Source organism: Polypterus senegalus, chromosome 9, assembly GCF_016835505.1.
Source record: "Polypterus senegalus isolate Bchr_013 chromosome 9, ASM1683550v1, whole genome shotgun sequence".
Lineage (NCBI taxonomy): Eukaryota > Metazoa > Chordata > Cladistia > Polypteriformes > Polypteridae > Polypterus > Polypterus senegalus.
The window spans coordinates 92,575,395-92,594,090 of record NC_053162.1 but is presented as its reverse complement, the minus strand read 5'-3'; the positions used below and the strand labels follow the sequence as shown (position 1 = coordinate 92,594,090).

Here is an 18,696-nt window from a genome sequence, read left to right as displayed (position 1 = left end):
GCGCCCCCTGGTGGTGACCACGAGCCCGTACAGAGTTGAGCTTCCAAGCTCTGCACCCGTGGTCCCCAGTGCAACCAGGGCGGTTGCCCCCTTGTGGTCTGGAGGAGGCACAAGCCCTCCACTGGTTCTCCTGGGCGTCCCGGCTGGGTACCACCTCCAGCCGCGTGCCACAGCTTCCATTACTATACTTATTGATCTGAGGTAGACAACATTACATTGACAAATCCAGGACTATGATGAATGACCTCATTGCTGTAATAATGATTTTGAACTTATTCTTTATGTAGACCCCTCAAAGGGGAATTACTTTAAAGCAGATTTTTAGTTACAGCACTAATGAACTTTAAAATTGGCCTAATTATTATGTAGTGGAAAAGCACAGGTCAGAAATTTATAAAGGAATCAGATAATAAATATTCTGTTAAAGGTAGTGAAATTGGTCATGATAACTGAGGCATTTATCATCCTGATACTGGTTTATGAGGCTATGCATCTGAAATGACCTTTTTGGGAAACAATTAGTTGCATAACATATGTTCACAGATTATATTTTACAAGGTGTGCCTGGTCCTTAGTCCCCGCTTTTATACATATTTCAGATACAGTTGGTTACTCCCTCTTAGATATCTGCCCATCCATTTTTCAAATCTCCTTTTTCCATTAAAGAAGTCGTAATGAGCAAGAGCCTATCCCAGTGATATTGGATACTTAACTACCACGCAAAGCATGAGTTTATTAAAAGTATAAAAAAAAAATAATAATTTTATTAATCAGAATATGATGGCCACCTGGATGAAGGCATTGTTCAGTGCCTTTCTCTCTCAGGCTATGGATTGGATTTACTCTTTGCTACAGAGCTCCATTTGGTTCTGATGCTAGTCCAGAAATGTTTCCCATTGATGCTGTTCTTTAAATAGCCCATGGGGTGGAAGGGATGGTACCCCAGAGATGAAGCAGGAGTGATGTTAGTGTTTGTCGTGGGACTCACCCCCTGGTTTGCACGTGAGAAAAGAGAGGCTGTTAGTGATGGTACTTGCCCAGTCAATGTTCTTGTTACACTTAACCTTAATAGCACTGTGTGAATGCTCCTGATACACCTCCAGGTAACAACATATTTCCTGATATTGTGGTATCCTAAAATGATGAAGCTTTGTTTATAGCCCAGAAATTTTAGTGAGTGTTTGCTTATTTTTTTTAAGGTTATATGCTTAAGCCTCTTGCATGCTAGCACTCCAACTTAGCTTTCAATTCTGTATTTCTCATCTCAGATGCTAACTGCACTTGGTATTTCATTTCACAGTACATTTTATAAAAAATGATGGATTAGAATTACTATAAATATAAATATGTACTTTGCAGGTGACTAAAGATAAGCAAATCTGGTAGAATGCATGTAGGAGGCACTTCATAAAAAAACATTGAGGCTGTAACTGCACATCACCTGATTTCTTCATCCTACCCCATATGGTTTTTCATTATTAATAACACAGGTTGAGTACAGCCTGACTTTGCCCTATTCATAACCAGATAATACATTTATTTTCACAGTAAACAAAGTTACAACGCAAGTTAGAAAGAGGTGGTTTGGCACGAAGTGGAAAGTACTATTGTGACTTTAGCTTTGTAGAGACCTCTGTTTCATTTCTAAATGTTATATGATTGCATTATCTGTTATTTTTGTTGACACTGTTTAGTTTGGTAATACATTTTAATAAAGAAAAATGTTTTTTGTGTTTTCCCCAGCGGTGCAATTCAAAATGTGTTTCAGAACAGACATTCTACAGGCTTGTCCAGTCATTTGCTGTTGTTCTTTTTGAGTAAGTTGAACTATTTCACATTTTCAATTTGTTCTGCCTATTTTGAACAGTGATACATCCATCCATCCATCCCGCTAAATCCTAACTACAGGGTCACAGGGGTCTGCTGGAACCAATCCCAGCCAACACAGGGCACAAGGCAGGAAACAAACCCCTGGCAGGGCACCAGCCCACCGCAGGGCGAGCACACACACACACACACCAAGCACACACTAGGGACAATTTAGAATCGCCAATGCACCTAACCTGCATGTCTTTGGACTCTGGGAGTAAACCGGAGTACCCAGAGGAAACCCACACAGACACGGGGAGAACATGCAAACTCCACGCAGGGTGGACGCGGGAAGCGAACCCGGGTCTCCTAACTGCAAGGCAGTAGCGCAACCCACTACGCCACCGAGCCGTCCAACGGTGATACAATAAGTGATATATATGGTTTTTGATAAGAAGAATTGAGTTCATTTGGAAATATTTGTCTGTCCTTGTGGTTACTGAATTTAAATTTATTGTGACTAACTCTTCATGAGTAGAGAATGCTACATCTTGTACCCCTTGTAAACTTTTGTACTCCTGTTCCCTTTATTTCAGTCTTTTTTTTAGTTTTAAAGAGCTCTTCATCAGTAAGTACTGCAAAGGAAAAAAGCAATCAAAACATGACGTGTACTGCACCAGCAAAAATAACTATTCCATTTGGTAGTGTAGCTGTGGAATTAAGACCATATGGATCCCAGTTTACTCCTTTCCATCGACTGTGTCACATGGCCTTGAGCAAGTTGCTTAACCAGTTATAGCTATAATTGTATAAAATGTGTAGAAGTGCATAACAATTGATAAAATCATCAAGTATATAAACACATATACATGTGGACATATAATATTATGTTAAACCACAAACACTATATTTGGTCAATCCATGAGTTGATTTTAAATTTGTCCTTAGCTACTCCATATAAATGTACTATCATCTTCACATTTTTCACAATTAACACTTTTAGGGATAATTATACAAAACTAACTCACTAATTGTACAAAACTACCTCAAAATTTTTTGTTAAGTCATTTCTGGGCATCTGCTCAATGCAGTGCATCCTGCTTCTTCCAGTGGCTGACAGGTTTTGCTACCTTAAGTTTTCATTTCACATAATTAATAGGATGCTTGTTTTGATTAAATGAAACAACATAACTGCTGCTACAGGAGAACATTGCACACAAGCCTTTGAACCTTCTCATCCTACTTATTGACCTTCATAGTGCATTTATTTTGCCTCCAGCTTAATTGGCTGTCACTTGGGTCTCTTTGTATCTGAGTATGCATTTAATTCTATAATTGTCCATCAAGGGCTGCATCCAAGCAGTGAACTAAATTTGATCCACTTGGAGGCTTGGTTTATATTTCTGGGACACTTGCATAAGAAATGAGTTATATTTCCATATGTATGTTACACAGAAAATCAATAATAGGTTTGTGGGATTTCTTGCAGGTGCTACCAAACAGATGACTTTGGTCCAGCCAAAAATCTGATGACCATGTGCTTCACATATTATTATATAGGTAAGTGTTACTTTTTTGACTTCTGTAATGTAGATTACATTAACTACTAATATTTCAAAAAATTTTGTTATATACTAAATTTCATTGACTGTCTATTTATTGTATAATTCATTACATCTAACCCAAGATTATTTTATTAATACTTGACTGATTTAAGTGACATTTTTGGTTGCATTAAAAGAAATGAAAATGAGTACAGAGTTTATTTAAAGAGCATTGGAGAAAACTGTACATCATATGATGAAGAAAAAGGTTGGGGGGATGTGGCCATTTGAAGGAAAGGACAGAATAGCACAATGCACCATGATAAAGGAAGAGAGGAATGAGACCAAACAAGATAAAGTGTTGACATTTGAAATGAAAAATAGTTTTCCAGCAAACATTCCTGAATACAAAGGAAAGTAAATTTGGAGAGCAGCCCTCTATTTTGCATGAACTTGTACAGTGACTGATGTTGTTGTACAGATGAAATACTATATATAAATATGAACAAATCTCAGCTACATAAAAGAAATATGCATTAAATTAAGGCATGGTTGGAAGGATAACGTCATATTTAAGTTTTCTTAGGCAACTGCAGAACAAGAATTAGTATTTTGATGGAAAACTATTTGTTCCAGTTTTAAGATATTGTTAATTAACATTTTGGCCTAATTTTATTTAATTTACAAATTATAGGAAAAATGCATCTGTCCCCAAATGAATTTATGGAAAAACCATCCAGTGGCATTGATTCCTACATAAAATCTGCCAACACGTGGCTGTCAGAGAAGAAAGACATTGCTGAACGGCTTCTTAAAAATACGAGTAGTAAGACAGAAAATGTTAAGGGATTTTTTGGAGGTCTTGAAAACAAGCTGAGAGGCCCCTTAACAAAGAAAAATGAGTGAGTAGTAGTTCTTTTTTTTTCATTAATGACAATAAAAACATAAAATTGAAAGAATTATTGTAGACAAAAAAATAAAAGGACTTGTGGATTTTTGCTTTTTGTAATCTATTCAAAATTGTAGTTGAATAACATAAAAATGTAATTCTTTCAATACTTGTAAAACTAAATAGAAGTAGATAATACAATTCAGAAAATGAAACAAAACACTCATCCTCATATTCTGATGTTACTGAATCAAATTTGATAGTGTAATTTTCTTTTTATGTTTATAAGTTAAACCACAATCATGCAGAAAATAAACTTGCATGTGTTTCAGCATTGCAGTATATTTTAAAATGTCAACATGTAAAGAAAAAGAAATTGAGATATAGTGCAGCACTTATTTCAAAGGACAGTATATAGCAATCACAATTTGCCAAAAAAGTAATCCATTTTAATTAAATCACATCTGATAAATACAGAATAACTTGTGGAACAATGAGTAAAACTTTCCAAATAAGATAATGTAACATGACAAATATTCATAAGAGATTTTTTTTACATGTGATGTTCTTGAATAATGCTTCTTTTAATATCAATTTAAATTTAAAATACTGTACTCTAGTAGCTAGAATTTGACATGAATTGGCAGCTGGCATTGCAAAGCATCTGGAATCGAAAAGACAACAGCATTTATGGTGAACATTTTATAAATACACCAAAAGGATAGACAGTGTTCTTTGTTTATTTTTTAAAAAAATACCAATCAATTTGATAGTGTTAAGTAACGCATTTCCTTAATACTATTAACACCCCCTTAACATTAACATGAAACATTCTTGACTTGGGGGCAACATCTCATTATATATTGTCCTCATAAGTTCCCTGGAACTTACAGTATTAGCAGTATTTATAATAGTAATAATATTGTGTATGTGCTTGTAGATCCAATTTTACTTTGTCAAAAGTGTTTGTTCATTTAAAAGCATAGATGATTTGATTTGCATACAGTCTAGCCACAATAAATATTGTCCATTTATTACTGAGACAAGGCATTTGCACACTGTAATGAACGAGTCAGAGACCAAACATGGAATTGCTCAAACACATTTTAAATTAAACAACTAGTGGTTTCACATATTTTGCTAAGAGAAAAAAGTTTACAAAATAAAGCAGAGTGAAAAATGTAAAAAGATAGGGATTTGTCAACCCTTTCTAAAGGAGAGGGATCTGTATAATAAATATTTGCTGTTTTCCTATTTTTCTGCCTTGGCTCTACAGCAACGTACACTATGCCACTGTATTTTAAGAAAATTATCATATTAATAAAACATAGCAGAAAATTTGGTTTCAAATGGATTAGTTAAAAAAAGTCCTAGTCACGACAAAGCTTGAATCAGACTGCCACTGTGTCATTAGAACTCCATTGGTAAAATTAGAACTTTTTAGAAAAACTGATACAAGAACACCATTTCAATCTTCATAATTCCTCCAAAATAACATCAAGTCTTTAATTATGTAGGTCCCTAAAGTCTTACTATGTACTACAGTACTTGGTAACTCTGTGTTTAAAAAAAAAAAAAGAAAAAAAACAAAAAGTTATGTTTGTGCGAAATTTAACTTTAACACTAGAATTACCAAAGCCTAAGAGAAAACTCGTAAACCCGTTCCACCTTAAATCCGTTCACACCTCTCTGTCAGTAAAGTCACAAGTAGACTGCAGAGCTTCCTCTGTTTGATCAAGACAGGCATGCTGAGAAAGTACATGTGTACTGAAGTGACTTCAGCTACATGTGGAAGCTCCACGCAACTGTTACAGTTCTGTCTTTGTCCAGAAACGTTTTCTTAAGCTTTATGGCCTTAGTCTCGAAAAGTCTTTCTCCCGTGGGGCGACTGGGGTATTTTCCTGAATAAGATCAAACACGGTTGAGTTAGGGTGTGAAAGGAGCTTCCACCTGCAGCTAAAGTCTCTGCAGTCTACTTGTGACTTTACGCTGTAGGAAGATACGCAAATAAATCAAGGTAAATATCTTTCGATCTGGCTTTTATATAAGTAATATATAAATGTTTTTACATAAAGACTATCACAAAACATAATCACAAACTGGACTTTGCATGATATGTTGGCGAGCTCTGTATGCTGTGCTTTTTCTTTGAAGGACAGGTGTGGGCTGCAAATGTATGCAAACTGCTGCATTTGAAGACACCGAAAAAGCCGTTTTTATGTGGTTCAGTGATGCTTGCTCAAGAGACATTCCTATTAATGAGGCACTCATTCAAGAAAATGTGAGGTTTTCAAACTCTCTTGGGACCTCCTCCAATTGGACAACACACTGAAGAGCATCTCGAAGTGCAATTGCTGCGTCTTTGGTATATTCTCTATCTGTTGCCAGGGCAACAGCAGGCACACAGCACTGGGGCGGCTCTTCACTAAAGCAAACAGGAAAGATCTCGATGGGTGATGCAGGGAACAGTATTACTTGGCCACTAACCTGGGCACGACCCTGCCTGAATCCTGTTTCTAAGTATAGGAGAGTGGCAGATCAAGCTACAATAAATAACCAAGCTGTTCCTGTTTCAAGCTGAATAAAGCTCGTTTTGTTAAAGTACTGAGACTAAGCCTCATCTTTTGGGGTGCAAGACAGGGACTTATAGCGTGCCTACGATCTTTTAGGATTCGCTTCCGTGGCGCCTCACTGCAGCGTTGTGAGCCTGCGGTTGCCCTGCCCCGGCAACGGACAAACAATCTTCCACAGATTTGCAATCGCGCTTTGGGATGCACTTCAGTGTGATGTTCTTGTTTGGATCCCAAAAGAGAAACATCACAATATGAAGAAGAAGAAAAGGATGATTCGGCTTCTGATTGATAATTGTGCTGCCCACAACAGGCTTCTGCATTTAGATAATGTTCGGGTTGAATTCCACCCACTCAATTGCACAGCAGTGCTTCAGCCATTGGGTTTGGGCATCATTCGCACCCTGAAAGTGTATTATTGCAAGGAAATGCTGAGAAAAATTCTTGTCATCATAACTTGTAGACAGGAGAAGATTAAAATTAACACGAAAGAAGCTATTGAAATTATTGCAAACGCCTGGGCGCAACTTAAACAAAGCACTATAGCAACAAATACAGAATCTCATTACAACAAAATAGTTTTTAGGTCCCTGGCAGTTCGTTGTAACGAAATTGTAAAGGGAGAAGTACTGCTCAGATTAAATAAGCTGAAATCAAGCAGATCACCAGAACCAGATAATATTTACGCTGAAGTTCTTAAGGAGGCTAGTGAGTACATATATTAACCCTTGACACATATTCTTAGAAAGTTACTGCGCACTGGAGAGATTCCGAAGGACTGGAAAATGGCAAATATCATTCCATAATGGGCGGTCTGAAAATAGAGAGTACACCTTATGAGAAGGATTTAGGAGTCATAGTGGACTCTTAAGTTATTGACTTCCAGACAGTGTTCAGAAGCCATTAAGAAGGCAAACAGAATGTTAAGTTATATAGCATGTTGTGTGGAGTACAAGTCCAAGGAGGTTATGCTCAACCTTTATAATGCACTGGTGAGGCCTCACCTGGAGTACTGTGTGCAGTTTTGGTCTCCAGGCTACAAAAAGGACATAGTAGCGCTAGAAAATGTTCATAGATGAGCAACTAGGCTGATTCCAGGACTACAGGGGTTTAATTATGAGGAAAGATTAAGAGCTGAGCCTATACAGTTTAAGCAAAAGAAGATTAAGAGGTGACATGATTGAGGTGTTGAAAATTATTAAGGGAATTAGTATAGTGGATCGGGGCTGTTATTTTAAAATGAGTTCATCAAGAATACATGGACACAGTTGGAAACTTGTTAACGGTAAATTTTGCACAAACATTAGAAAGTTTTTCTTTACACAAAGAATGATAGACACTTGGAATAAGCTGGTAGACAGTAAAACTTTACGGACTTTCAAAAACTCGGCTCAATGTTTTTTAGAAGAAATAAGTGGATAGGACTGGCAAGCTTTTTTGGGCTGAATGGCCTGTTCACATCTAGAGTGTTCTAATGTTGCCAATCACAGTGCCTTGAGACAAGCTACAAGGTAAAAAAAAAAACATTACATCAATTAACAATCTAATAGTTATCCAAAAAGACTTGATACTTTAAATACTGTATACCAACACATTAAAGAAAATTAAAGTTCACGAAATACATTAAGAGTAAATAAAAGTAAAAAAACAAAAAATACATACATACTAAATTCAATTTTTTTTTCCTCTTTTTGTTGTAGAGATGCAGAGAATAAGCCTGAAGAGAAGCCTAAGAAGACTGGTACTTTTATCTGATAATACTTATATAGCAATGTTAATAAAGATGTTCTAGTTAACTGTCTTTTTCTTCCAGACAGTTGCACAAATGCACAAACATGGTCCAGAGTTCAAGAAAACCTTTTATTTCAAGAAATATGCATTTTTCTGCAATCAAATTTAATTCAATTCACTTTTTCTTTTTTCTCCACTCCAAATGACAAATGACAAAAATGACCCAACTCTGACTTCCAGATTGAGGTGAGGTGGCTCCTTTTATGCTGGACTTTTCAGTACTTTGAAACCACAGCATTGCTGCAGAGGCATTTCTGGGTCAGGCTGAAGCACCTCAAAATAGGGACACCTACTCTTGGCACCTCCGTCTGGTGGTACCCATGGCACTCTGCAGGGCTGCCCAATGGGAGCGCAATTACAAGGTTGTTCCCAGGGTGTGCAAGAGTGATTTAGTAAAGGGATACTACAACCTAGTGCATACAGTGCATCCGGAAAGTATTCACAGCGTATTACTTTTTCCACATTTTGTTATGTTACAGCCTTATTCCAAAATGGATTAAATTCATTTTTTTCCTCAGAATTCTACACACAACACCCCATAATGACAATGTGAAAAAAGTTTATTTGAGATTTTTGCAAATTTATTAAAAATAAAAAATTGAGAAATCACATGTACACAAGTATTCACAGCCTTTGCCATTAAGCTCAAAATTGATCTCAGGTGCATCCTGTTTCTCCTGATCATCCTTGAGATGTTTTTGCAGCTTAATTGGAGTCCACCTGTGGTAAATTCAGTTGATTGGACATGATTTGTAAAGGCACACACCTGTCTATATAAGGTTCCACAATTGACAGTTCATGTCAGAGCACAAGCCAAGCATGAAGTCAAAGAAATTGTCTGTAGACCTCCAAGACAGGATTGTCTCGAGGCACAAATCTGGGGAAGGTTACAGAAAAATTTCTGCTGATTTGAAGATCCCAATGAGCACAGTGGCCTCCATCATCCGTAAGTGGAAGAAGTTCGAAACCACCAGGACTGTTCCTAGAGCTGGCCGGCCATCTAAACAGCGATCGGGGGAGAAGGGCCTTAGTCAGGTAGGTGACCAAGTACCCGATGATCACTCTGTCAGTGCTCCAGAGGTCCTCTGTGGAGAGAGGAGAACCTTCCAGAAGGACAACCATCTCTATGGCAATCCACCAATCAGGCCTGTATGGTAGAGTGGCCAGACGGAAGCCACTCCTTAGTAAAAGGCACATGGCAGCCCGCCTGAAGTTTGCCAAAAGGCACCCAAAGGACTTTCAGACCATGAGAAACAAAATTCTCTGGTCTGATGAGACAAAGATTGAACTCTTTGGTGTGAATGCCAGGCGTCACGTTTGGAGGAAGCCAGGCACCACTCATCACCAGGCCAATACCATCCCTACAGTGAAGCATAGTGGTGGCAGCATCATGCTGTGGGGATGTTTTTCAGCGGAATGGAACTGGGAAACTAGTCAGGATAAAGGGAAAGGTGACTGCAGCAATATACAGAGACATCCGGGATGAAAACCTGCACAGAGTGCTCTTGACCTCAGACTGGGGTGACGGTTCATCATTCAGCAGGACAACGACCCTAATCACACAGCCAAGATATCAAAGGAGTGGCTTCAGGACAACTCTGTGAATGTCCTTGTGGCCCAGCCAGAGCCCAGACTTGAATCCGATTGAACATCTCTGGAGAGATCTTAAGATGGCTGTGTACCGATCCTTCCCATCCAACCTGATGGAGCATGAGAGGTGCTGCAAAGAGGAATGGGTGAAACTGGCCAAGGATAGGTGTGCCAAGCTTGTGGCATCATATTCAAAAAGATTTGAGGCTGTAATTGCTGCCAAAGGTGCATCGACAAAGTATTGAGCAAAGGCTGTGAATACTTATGTACATGTGATTTCTCAGTTTTTTTATTTTTAATAAATTTGCAAAACCTCAAGTAAACTTTTTTCATGTTGTCATTATGGGGTGTTGTGTGTAGAATTCTGTGGAAAAAAATGAATTTAATCCATTTTGGAATAACAAAATGTAGAAAAAGTGATGCACTGTGAATACTTTCTGGATGCACTGTATATGTGTATGTATGTATATATATGTGTGTGTGTGTGTGTGTATGTATATGTATACAGTATGTATATGTGTGTATATATATGTGTATGTATGTATGTATATATGTATGTATACAGTATCTCACAAAAGTGAGTACACCCCTCACATTTTTGTAAATATTTTATTATCTATTATATATTTTAGTATCTCCTCATACAAAAACTCTTCAGAAGCAGTTGCTCTGTCATCACAAGACATTCAATTCTGTCAGAACTGTCTGAAACATGAAGTACAATCCATTAGCTATGAACATTTGTCGCAGTGCTCATTTTTCCTGTACCAGTTTTTCTTGCATGCAGTTTTCACTGAGCATATTTTTTTGGTGTGCTATAGGTAACTTAAGTTTTGCAGATAATTGAAATGTATTAAATACATGGTTATGAACTGTTATTTTCTTTTTATATACTTAATATGTAAACTACCAGCCAATGAATTTGTAATGGGAATCACTTTTAAAAATTCTGAATACGTTGCTCCTATAAATGAAATAATAGTTTTTTTAATGCTTAAAATAACTTTTTCTTTTTCTTCTAGTTCAACTGGATTATCCTGAAGAAAAAAAGGGAGAGAAGATTTATCTTTATGTGCACCTTAAACAACAACCAATCTGGTATGTTACTACACTATGAACAGTGAATTTCATTCTAAAAAAAAGTGCAAACAAAGTTCAATTTAAATAAAAGTTGAGAAATGTAATAATGAAAAAAACAGTTAAATTTTTATTAAATATTTATTTTTCCTATTACTGTAACTGTGTTCATTGGATTTAGAATGCTTGGAAGATTGTCCTTGTAATAAAGGCTGATAAATATATAGTGAAAATGTTTTCTTCTTACTACAAATAAATTAATGTAACATTTTCAAACACACAATCCATTTCATTTCTTTGTGGACCTGAGCCTATTCTGGCAAGATTGGATGCAATCCAAGGTGCCCACAATACAGACATCCATATAAACATAAAAAAAATGTAGACTCCCCAATTAACCTAACGTGATTGTCTTTGGGACATGGTAGGAAACATTGAGTACCTGGAAAGAAAACGCGCATAAAGTGTAAAACTGCAGACTCCACACAGAATTTGAACCTAGGACACTGAATTCCTAAGGCACCAGTGCTAATCACTGTGGAACTGTTCTACCCTATATGTATATAAGGATAAAAACTTAAGCAGTTACAGATAAAACATATTGTACATGTGCACTGTCCTGGATTGGGATCTGGCCATATTCTACTTAGGCTATGAAATGACAGCACTAACTGCTACCCATTTTCTAAAGGAACTTTCTCAAACTTACTTAGTAAAACTCAGAGCTGTGGGGGCTGGAGCATATCCCACCATTGCTAGATTCAAAGTAAGAAAAGTACTTAAGGCAGTACAAAGTTGTATATTACTGGGAACACTTGATAGTTGGTTTGTATGATACCAAGAAGTAGTTTGTTTTTCACAATGTTTCAGAATCAAGTTAGGGTGAGATCTGGACTAGTTTGAACAGATAGATGGAAAGTGTCTCTTTCTCTGACTTATAGTTTGCCATTTTCATAGTGTTCTGTTGGATTCTACTTTAATGCTTAGGTTTAATTTATTACTGCTAAGATGATGCCCATGAAGTCATACAGATCTGAGCAGGAATTCCGTTGCATCTGATATATTAATTGTTTTTGAAATCTCAGAGTACCACAAAATTATATGCATAAATTCAGTCAAAAACTATCTGTACGTACTCTAGAACAGGGGTCACCAACTCTGAAGGAACACCGTGGCTACAGGTTTTAATTCTAACCCTTTTCTTAATGAGTGTCCTGTTTTGCTGCTAATAACTTCTTTTCAACTAATTTGAATTGACTTTCTCTTGAAGACTTAGACCCCTTAATTGTTTCTTTTTCCTCAATTAGCAGCCAAGAAATAATGAGATAGAAAAAGAGCCAAAACAACTGGTGTCTATCATACAATATCTGAAAATGAAGAACTGTGCTGTTAGAAAGAGAAAATCAACCATCTCAGAGATGTCTGCTAATGTACCACGAGAGCAGCAACAAGCCATGGAATTAAAGAACGGGTTTAATTAATGACAAAAATTGGCACCTCATTAAGCAGCTGGTTGGAGTGAAATTGGTTGGAGTTTGAGACCTTGACGTATTTGGTCTTTTATTGGCTCCCTCACATCTCTTTTCATTTCTTTTTGGGTACCAATTAAGGAAAGAAATGAAGCAATTCAGAGGAATAATGAAGAAATTTTGAGGAACAAATCTTAAAAAAGCAATTTAATTAAAGTGAATTCACAAGAAGTTAATTAGAAGCACAAATAGGGCACTCATTAAAAAGAGGGTTAGAATGAAAACCTGCAGCCACAGTCCTCCAGAACCGGAGATGGCAATCCCTGCTCTAGAATGCTACTTTCCATTGTCAGAACTGGGACATTATGGTTGTTTTTTTTGTCTTCTGTGACAAAATTTGGTTAATTAAGCCTGATACCTTTCTATATTAAAATTTAGTCTGAGAGTCTTAAAATACTCCATAGTGCTTTTTGTAGTTATGAGAAAAAAGTAAATAAATAAAATGTCCATTGCTATTTCAAATTTAAATACAATAAAATCTGGCCTTGTGCTTACTTCTAATTTATTTGTTTCACCTTTGTCTTGCCTGTTTTATCAGTTGATTATTTTGAAAAAAGTATTAAGGCTGCAGGTGTTAGATAATTAAGAATTCAGTCGCTCCTGTACAAAACACACATCTTTATTAAGTTGCGGTAAAAGTAAAATCACATTGTTAAGACATTTTTGAAATGCAATATCAAAGAAAGGAACTGGGAACCAAAAAATAAATATTAAAAAAGGGCAGTAAAAAAAGTTGGGTTAAGAACCTGCCTAGAAATGCTGGAGGCTCTGGATATTCTTGGGCTGTCATGGCTGACATGCCATGTTGTATGGTCAGCTGTGGTAGTGCAGTGCCCCATGAATAGGCAGATCAGGGTGGTGGTCTCCACTTTTAAAAAGGGGGACTGATAGGTGTGCTCCAACTCTTCAGCATCCTTAGGAAAACTTATGCTAGGGTACTGGAAAGGAGACTGCACCCAGTTTTGGAATTTCAGAGCCAGGAGGAGCAATGTAGATCCCATCCAGGCTGTGGGACCGTGGTTCAGCTATTTACCCTCATAAGAATGCTGGAGGGGGCATGGAAGTATGCTAAATCAGTCTGCATGTGTTTTGTGGACTTAAAGAAGGCATATGTAGTGTCCAGTTTGGTAGCTTCAGAAATCGCTGCTTTTGTAGATGACGTGGCCCTGTTGACTTCATTGGGCTGTGAAATCCAGCATGCATTGGGACAGTTTGCAACTGAGTATGAAGTAGTAGGGATGAGGATCACTCCAAATGTGAGGCCATGGACCTCATGAGGATAAAGGTGGACTGTCCCCTCTGAGTGGAAGGGGAGTTAATGCCTCAGGTGGAGGAGTTTAAGTATCTCGAGGTCACAAGTGAAGGAAAAAGGGATAGTGAGATTGACAGGCAGATCAAGTGTAATCATGCATTCACTATAATGATCAATAGTGGTTAAGAAGGAGCTCTTAATTTACCAGTCGATCTATGTCCCTACTCTCACCTATGGTCATGAGCTTTGGTTAATGCTAGAATTACCAAAGCCTATGGAAAAACTCATAAACCCATCTCACCTTAAATCTGTTCGCACTTCCCTATCAGCGTCTTCTTTTGTAAATGTGTCAATAAGCCCAAGCAGCAAGCAGCATGCTAAATTACCTGCAGAAAGGGCAAAAAGCTTTCCTAGCTCAAACCTTGTTTATCAGGGAGTGAGGTAATACCTAGAGCTGTATAGGCTAAATAATATATTGTTATTTGGAGCCACGTGCATTTCATGTATGTTCCTTGTCTACAAAAATCAATGTAAGTATAGGATGACAGGAAACACAAGAAATGTTGAACACATTCCTAAAAGACAAACTTTTTTTCATGTTTTAGTACTAACGACAAATGTTTGACATGAAGTGTATAATGTGTGAAGACAGGTCCAAATATCAAATAAGCACTTTCACAAAAGGTACAAATATAACAAAACAAGTGCACTTTTATTCAAGACTATAACCACAGAAAAAGAAATCGGGTTAGTGTACTTCATTGTCACGACTTCTTTGGTAGTGCAGTGGTAAGAATTGCTGACTCATAATCAACAGGTCGCATTTTCAAACCTTGCTGCTTTTACGGTAGTAGAACCATTGGGTCTTTTGTCATGGACAGGAGCCGGAAGAACCAGCAGCAGCCACTATTTAACAAAATAAAGTACGGTAAAGAGTTGACCGGTGCATAGCTGAGTGGTTCATAAAGTGAAGATTCCTCCTAAGACACTTAATGTTGGCACATCATTCCGATGAATATCAGATTGTTTTTAATATTAGATAATGCCTTCACTTACCAGCTTGGCGGAATCCTCTTTTTAAGTCCAAATATCAAAAAAGCATTTTCACAAAAGGTACAAATAAAACAGAAAATTTGCGCTTTTATATTCACTTTAACAGAAGAAAAAGAAATAGGGTTAGTGTACTTCGTTGTCAGACTTCTTTGGTAGTACAGCAGTAAGAACTGCTGACTCATAATCAAGAGGTCACGGGTTCGATCCTCCCTGTTTCCCAAAATAAATGTATTGGGTAGTGAGTAGTGAGCTGCTCTTATTGTTACTATTATACAATAAAACATACATTTCATTTAAGCCTGTAACAGCTGGTGTAAATGTATTGTACTTGTAAAGATTAGCTTTTTTTTTTTAATTCAGTTTTATTCTCTCCGTCGTGTTCACGCTTGCCCCGATCTGGCACTGCTGTTTTCAAATTAAGACGTGCTATAACAGAGGTGTGAACTCAGATGAGGATGAGGGTTCTATATCAGAGAAAGAGAAGCCATCCCCTCAAGAAACATCAACTCACATATAAGAGCAATGCAGCTGCACCAGGAGTAAAGTCGAAAGATGGCACTGTTTGGATGCAGCAAGAGGTCCGGCATCATCCTGCCAGTCAGTCTGCCCCACACCTGTCCTTCAACGAAGCAGCATGGCTTACAGAGCTCGACAACATATTGGGCAAAGTCCTATTTGTGATTATGTTTTGTGATGGTCTTTACATAAGAAACATTTATATGTTACTTATATAAAAACCAGATCGAATATTATTTACCTTGATTTATTTACTTATCTTCCTACAGCGTAAAGTCACAAGTAGACTGCAGAGCTTCCTGTATTTGATTGACAAGTGCATGTTCACAAATTACATGTGTAATGACACGAAAGTGCCTGCTGACACTTCATTACGCAAGTGAAAGTACAAGAATGCATTCAGACTTCTTTTTTGGGCACGTACACCGTCCAGATCTAAACACTAGCGTGGAGAGTAGCACACGTACTAAAGAGTCTATAGCTGCAGGTGGAAGCCATCGCACTTTTGCCGTCACTGTACGTTGTATATAAAAGTCAGATCGAATGTTATTTACCTTGATTTATTTACTTATCTTCCTATAACGTAAAGTAGTCTAATAAATGTTTGAAGTGTGGTACTTTTTGGCTCACCCTGTACTTGACAGAATTTCAACTTGAAAAGTATTTAAACAGTTCTCATTTTGATGTATGATTATCTCACTTTCCCGCATCATACAGGTATGCGTATATACGGATATACAGTATACTGATTTAACTTTTAGTCACATATGAAGTGCAGTATAGGGCATAAAATTTCTGCTTTTGGTAAATCATCTCCATTTTGCTGCAATGATCTAGCACCTCACTCAGTGTTGGGTTTTTTATCTTTTATTTTGGGAAAGGTTCCAGCAGCTGCAACCCTGAATTGAATTAAGTGAGTTTGATAATAGATGGATGGATTTTTCTCAGTTTCCTGTAGTTGACTGTATACTTCAGTTCTTTTTTTGTGTCAAGACTATACTCCTTAATAACTAGCAGGCATTCAGGGGAGGAACTCAGTCTGCATTGGTACCAACTATGTTTGATATCAGAAAGAAGGCAGCTTTACTATATGTTACAAATAATTATTATTAAAAAAATAAATAAATATAAATAGAACCAAAAGAGTTTCACTGTTAATGTGTAGAACACGCGTAAGAATGTTACAATTTAAATTACTGTTTTTTAAATGAAGGTAACTGGAAAGTCATTGTGCACTATTCTAATGAAACAATATTGATTTAATATATTTGCAATAAGGATTATCAAAGACCGGCATTAAAATGTTTTTTTCTCGATAATATATTTGATAAGTAAATTAAAATAAGCTAGGATAGGTAGGTAATGAAAGCAATAATCCATTGTTTTATGTAATTAAGAGGATATACAGTATTTTCTCAAAAATGTAACATACCAGCATAATAAAATAACTTCAATTGAACAAATGCCTAAAAAACATTTCAGGTAGTTCTGCAAAATATGTTAGCGGACACAAATGAAATATTTCAGTTTATTTAATTTGTGTAAAATGTGTCAGCTTAATTTTATGTGAAGTGTGTCCTTCTGAGTGCTGTACAGATGCTGTTGGTGTTGTAAGCTGCCATCTGCTGGTCTTTTTAAGCAAGCACAGTTATTTTATAATAAATTCGGAGTAATAAAGCATGTCTCAGTTAAACTGACAAGTTTAAAGGGGGCTATTAAATTACAGGTCTGAATATGTGTTAACTATTATAAGGTATAGGAAGCTTTGAAATGTTTGGGGTATAATCATTTTATTGTTTTTGTTTGCCACTCTTTTCTGTGTAGTACAGTATATTTTGTTAGTTAAACATAATGCTTTCTATCCAATCTATTTACCCATTTCCACTATAAGAGACTGGAAAGGGAAGTTTGACCCCAAGGAATTTCTAGATTTTTGTATGGGATTAATTCCATTTTCTTCCATCAATAAACACAGGCACACACTTCGGTTCTGGAATGCTGCCTTTTTTGACGCAGTCCACTGTGAGAGAAGGAAGAGGTCTCCTACTACCAGGTAGATAATATAATGGCATTGCCTATGAAGGTGTTACTTAGAACAACTCAGCAGTCTTCCCTAAATTTACAGTATTAAAGCATTTGTGAGGTTAAAGTAAAGCAGTGTAAAATTCTATTTTTTAATATTTAAACAGTAAATACAAGTTAATTGTATGACATTATTTTTCTTTGACTGCATGCAGTAGTTAATACATTTCTCTAATGATGTACCCTTTGTTGCACACATTGGACTTTTGATTGTTAGTAAATTACATCAAATCATTAAAAATGAGTTGCTTCAGTTATTTTAATATTACAGTAAGAGTTTTATAAACTACCAATGAAATTCATATTATCTTTGAATCCTCTGTGTAGTCCTGGTTGTAATTATGTAGCCTCTAGCTTTAAAAATATCCACCACTGTAAATATGGCTGATACTTGAGTAATTAAAGTCATTTTTTTTTTAAGTCAGTGTCTGCAAATCAGCAACATAATGTAATTATAATGGTTAAGCTGTCATTATTAAGCCAATATATCCATTAGAAAATTCCTTCATTTCTGTTTGCATGCTTTTTTTTTTCTTTATATTCTGTTTGTCATCAACTTCTCAGTTCTTCTTCTTCTTATCCACATTTTCTTTAGTCTTTCACTTGCATCTTTTAACCTTTTGTTTTCCTGTGCCCTGCTGCCTCTCCAGGAGGAATGCTGGGGAGCAAAAACACAAGAGGTCTGTCTGTCAATTCACTGTACTGACTCTTTCTTCAAGTTTTTAGCACCTGCTGTGAAATATGAATGAAACTGTGATGAATGCAAAGCTGATTTTTTAAAACATCGTGTATATCTATGAATTTCAGTATCACTGGCGATTTACATGAGTCACTTTTAAAGACTGTTAATATTTTCTGTGGAGTAAAAGTGTCATTTAATTGTTTATGTTTGCATTTGTGGACAACTAAGATTTTTTAGCCTTGTACCATCTAGTGGAATTTAGAAGTAATACATTTTATTGGTACTTGCTTAACAAAATTAACTGATTCTCAC

General features: G+C 36.6%; 1 protein-coding gene across 3 annotated transcripts in view; it reads left to right on the top strand.

Moving 5' to 3' along the window:
* kiaa0513 (KIAA0513 ortholog) overlaps positions 1–18,696 on the top strand; it is a 78,437-nt gene that overhangs the window by 41,429 nt on the left and 18,312 nt on the right. For 2 of the 3 annotated variants that reach the window (XM_039763484.1, XM_039763485.1), the window contains exons 4-10: positions 1,744–1,817; positions 3,299–3,369; positions 4,048–4,255; positions 8,513–8,553; positions 11,216–11,291; positions 17,596–17,673; positions 18,353–18,382. In XM_039763484.1, the coding sequence (XP_039619418.1) occupies positions 1,744–1,817; positions 3,299–3,369; positions 4,048–4,255; positions 8,513–8,553; positions 11,216–11,291; positions 17,596–17,673; positions 18,353–18,382 (578 nt within the window). The remainder of the gene's footprint in view (positions 1–1,743; positions 1,818–3,298; positions 3,370–4,047; positions 4,256–8,512; positions 8,554–11,215; positions 11,292–17,595; positions 17,674–18,352; positions 18,383–18,696) is intronic. The other variant, XM_039763486.1, reaches the window with a different exon arrangement.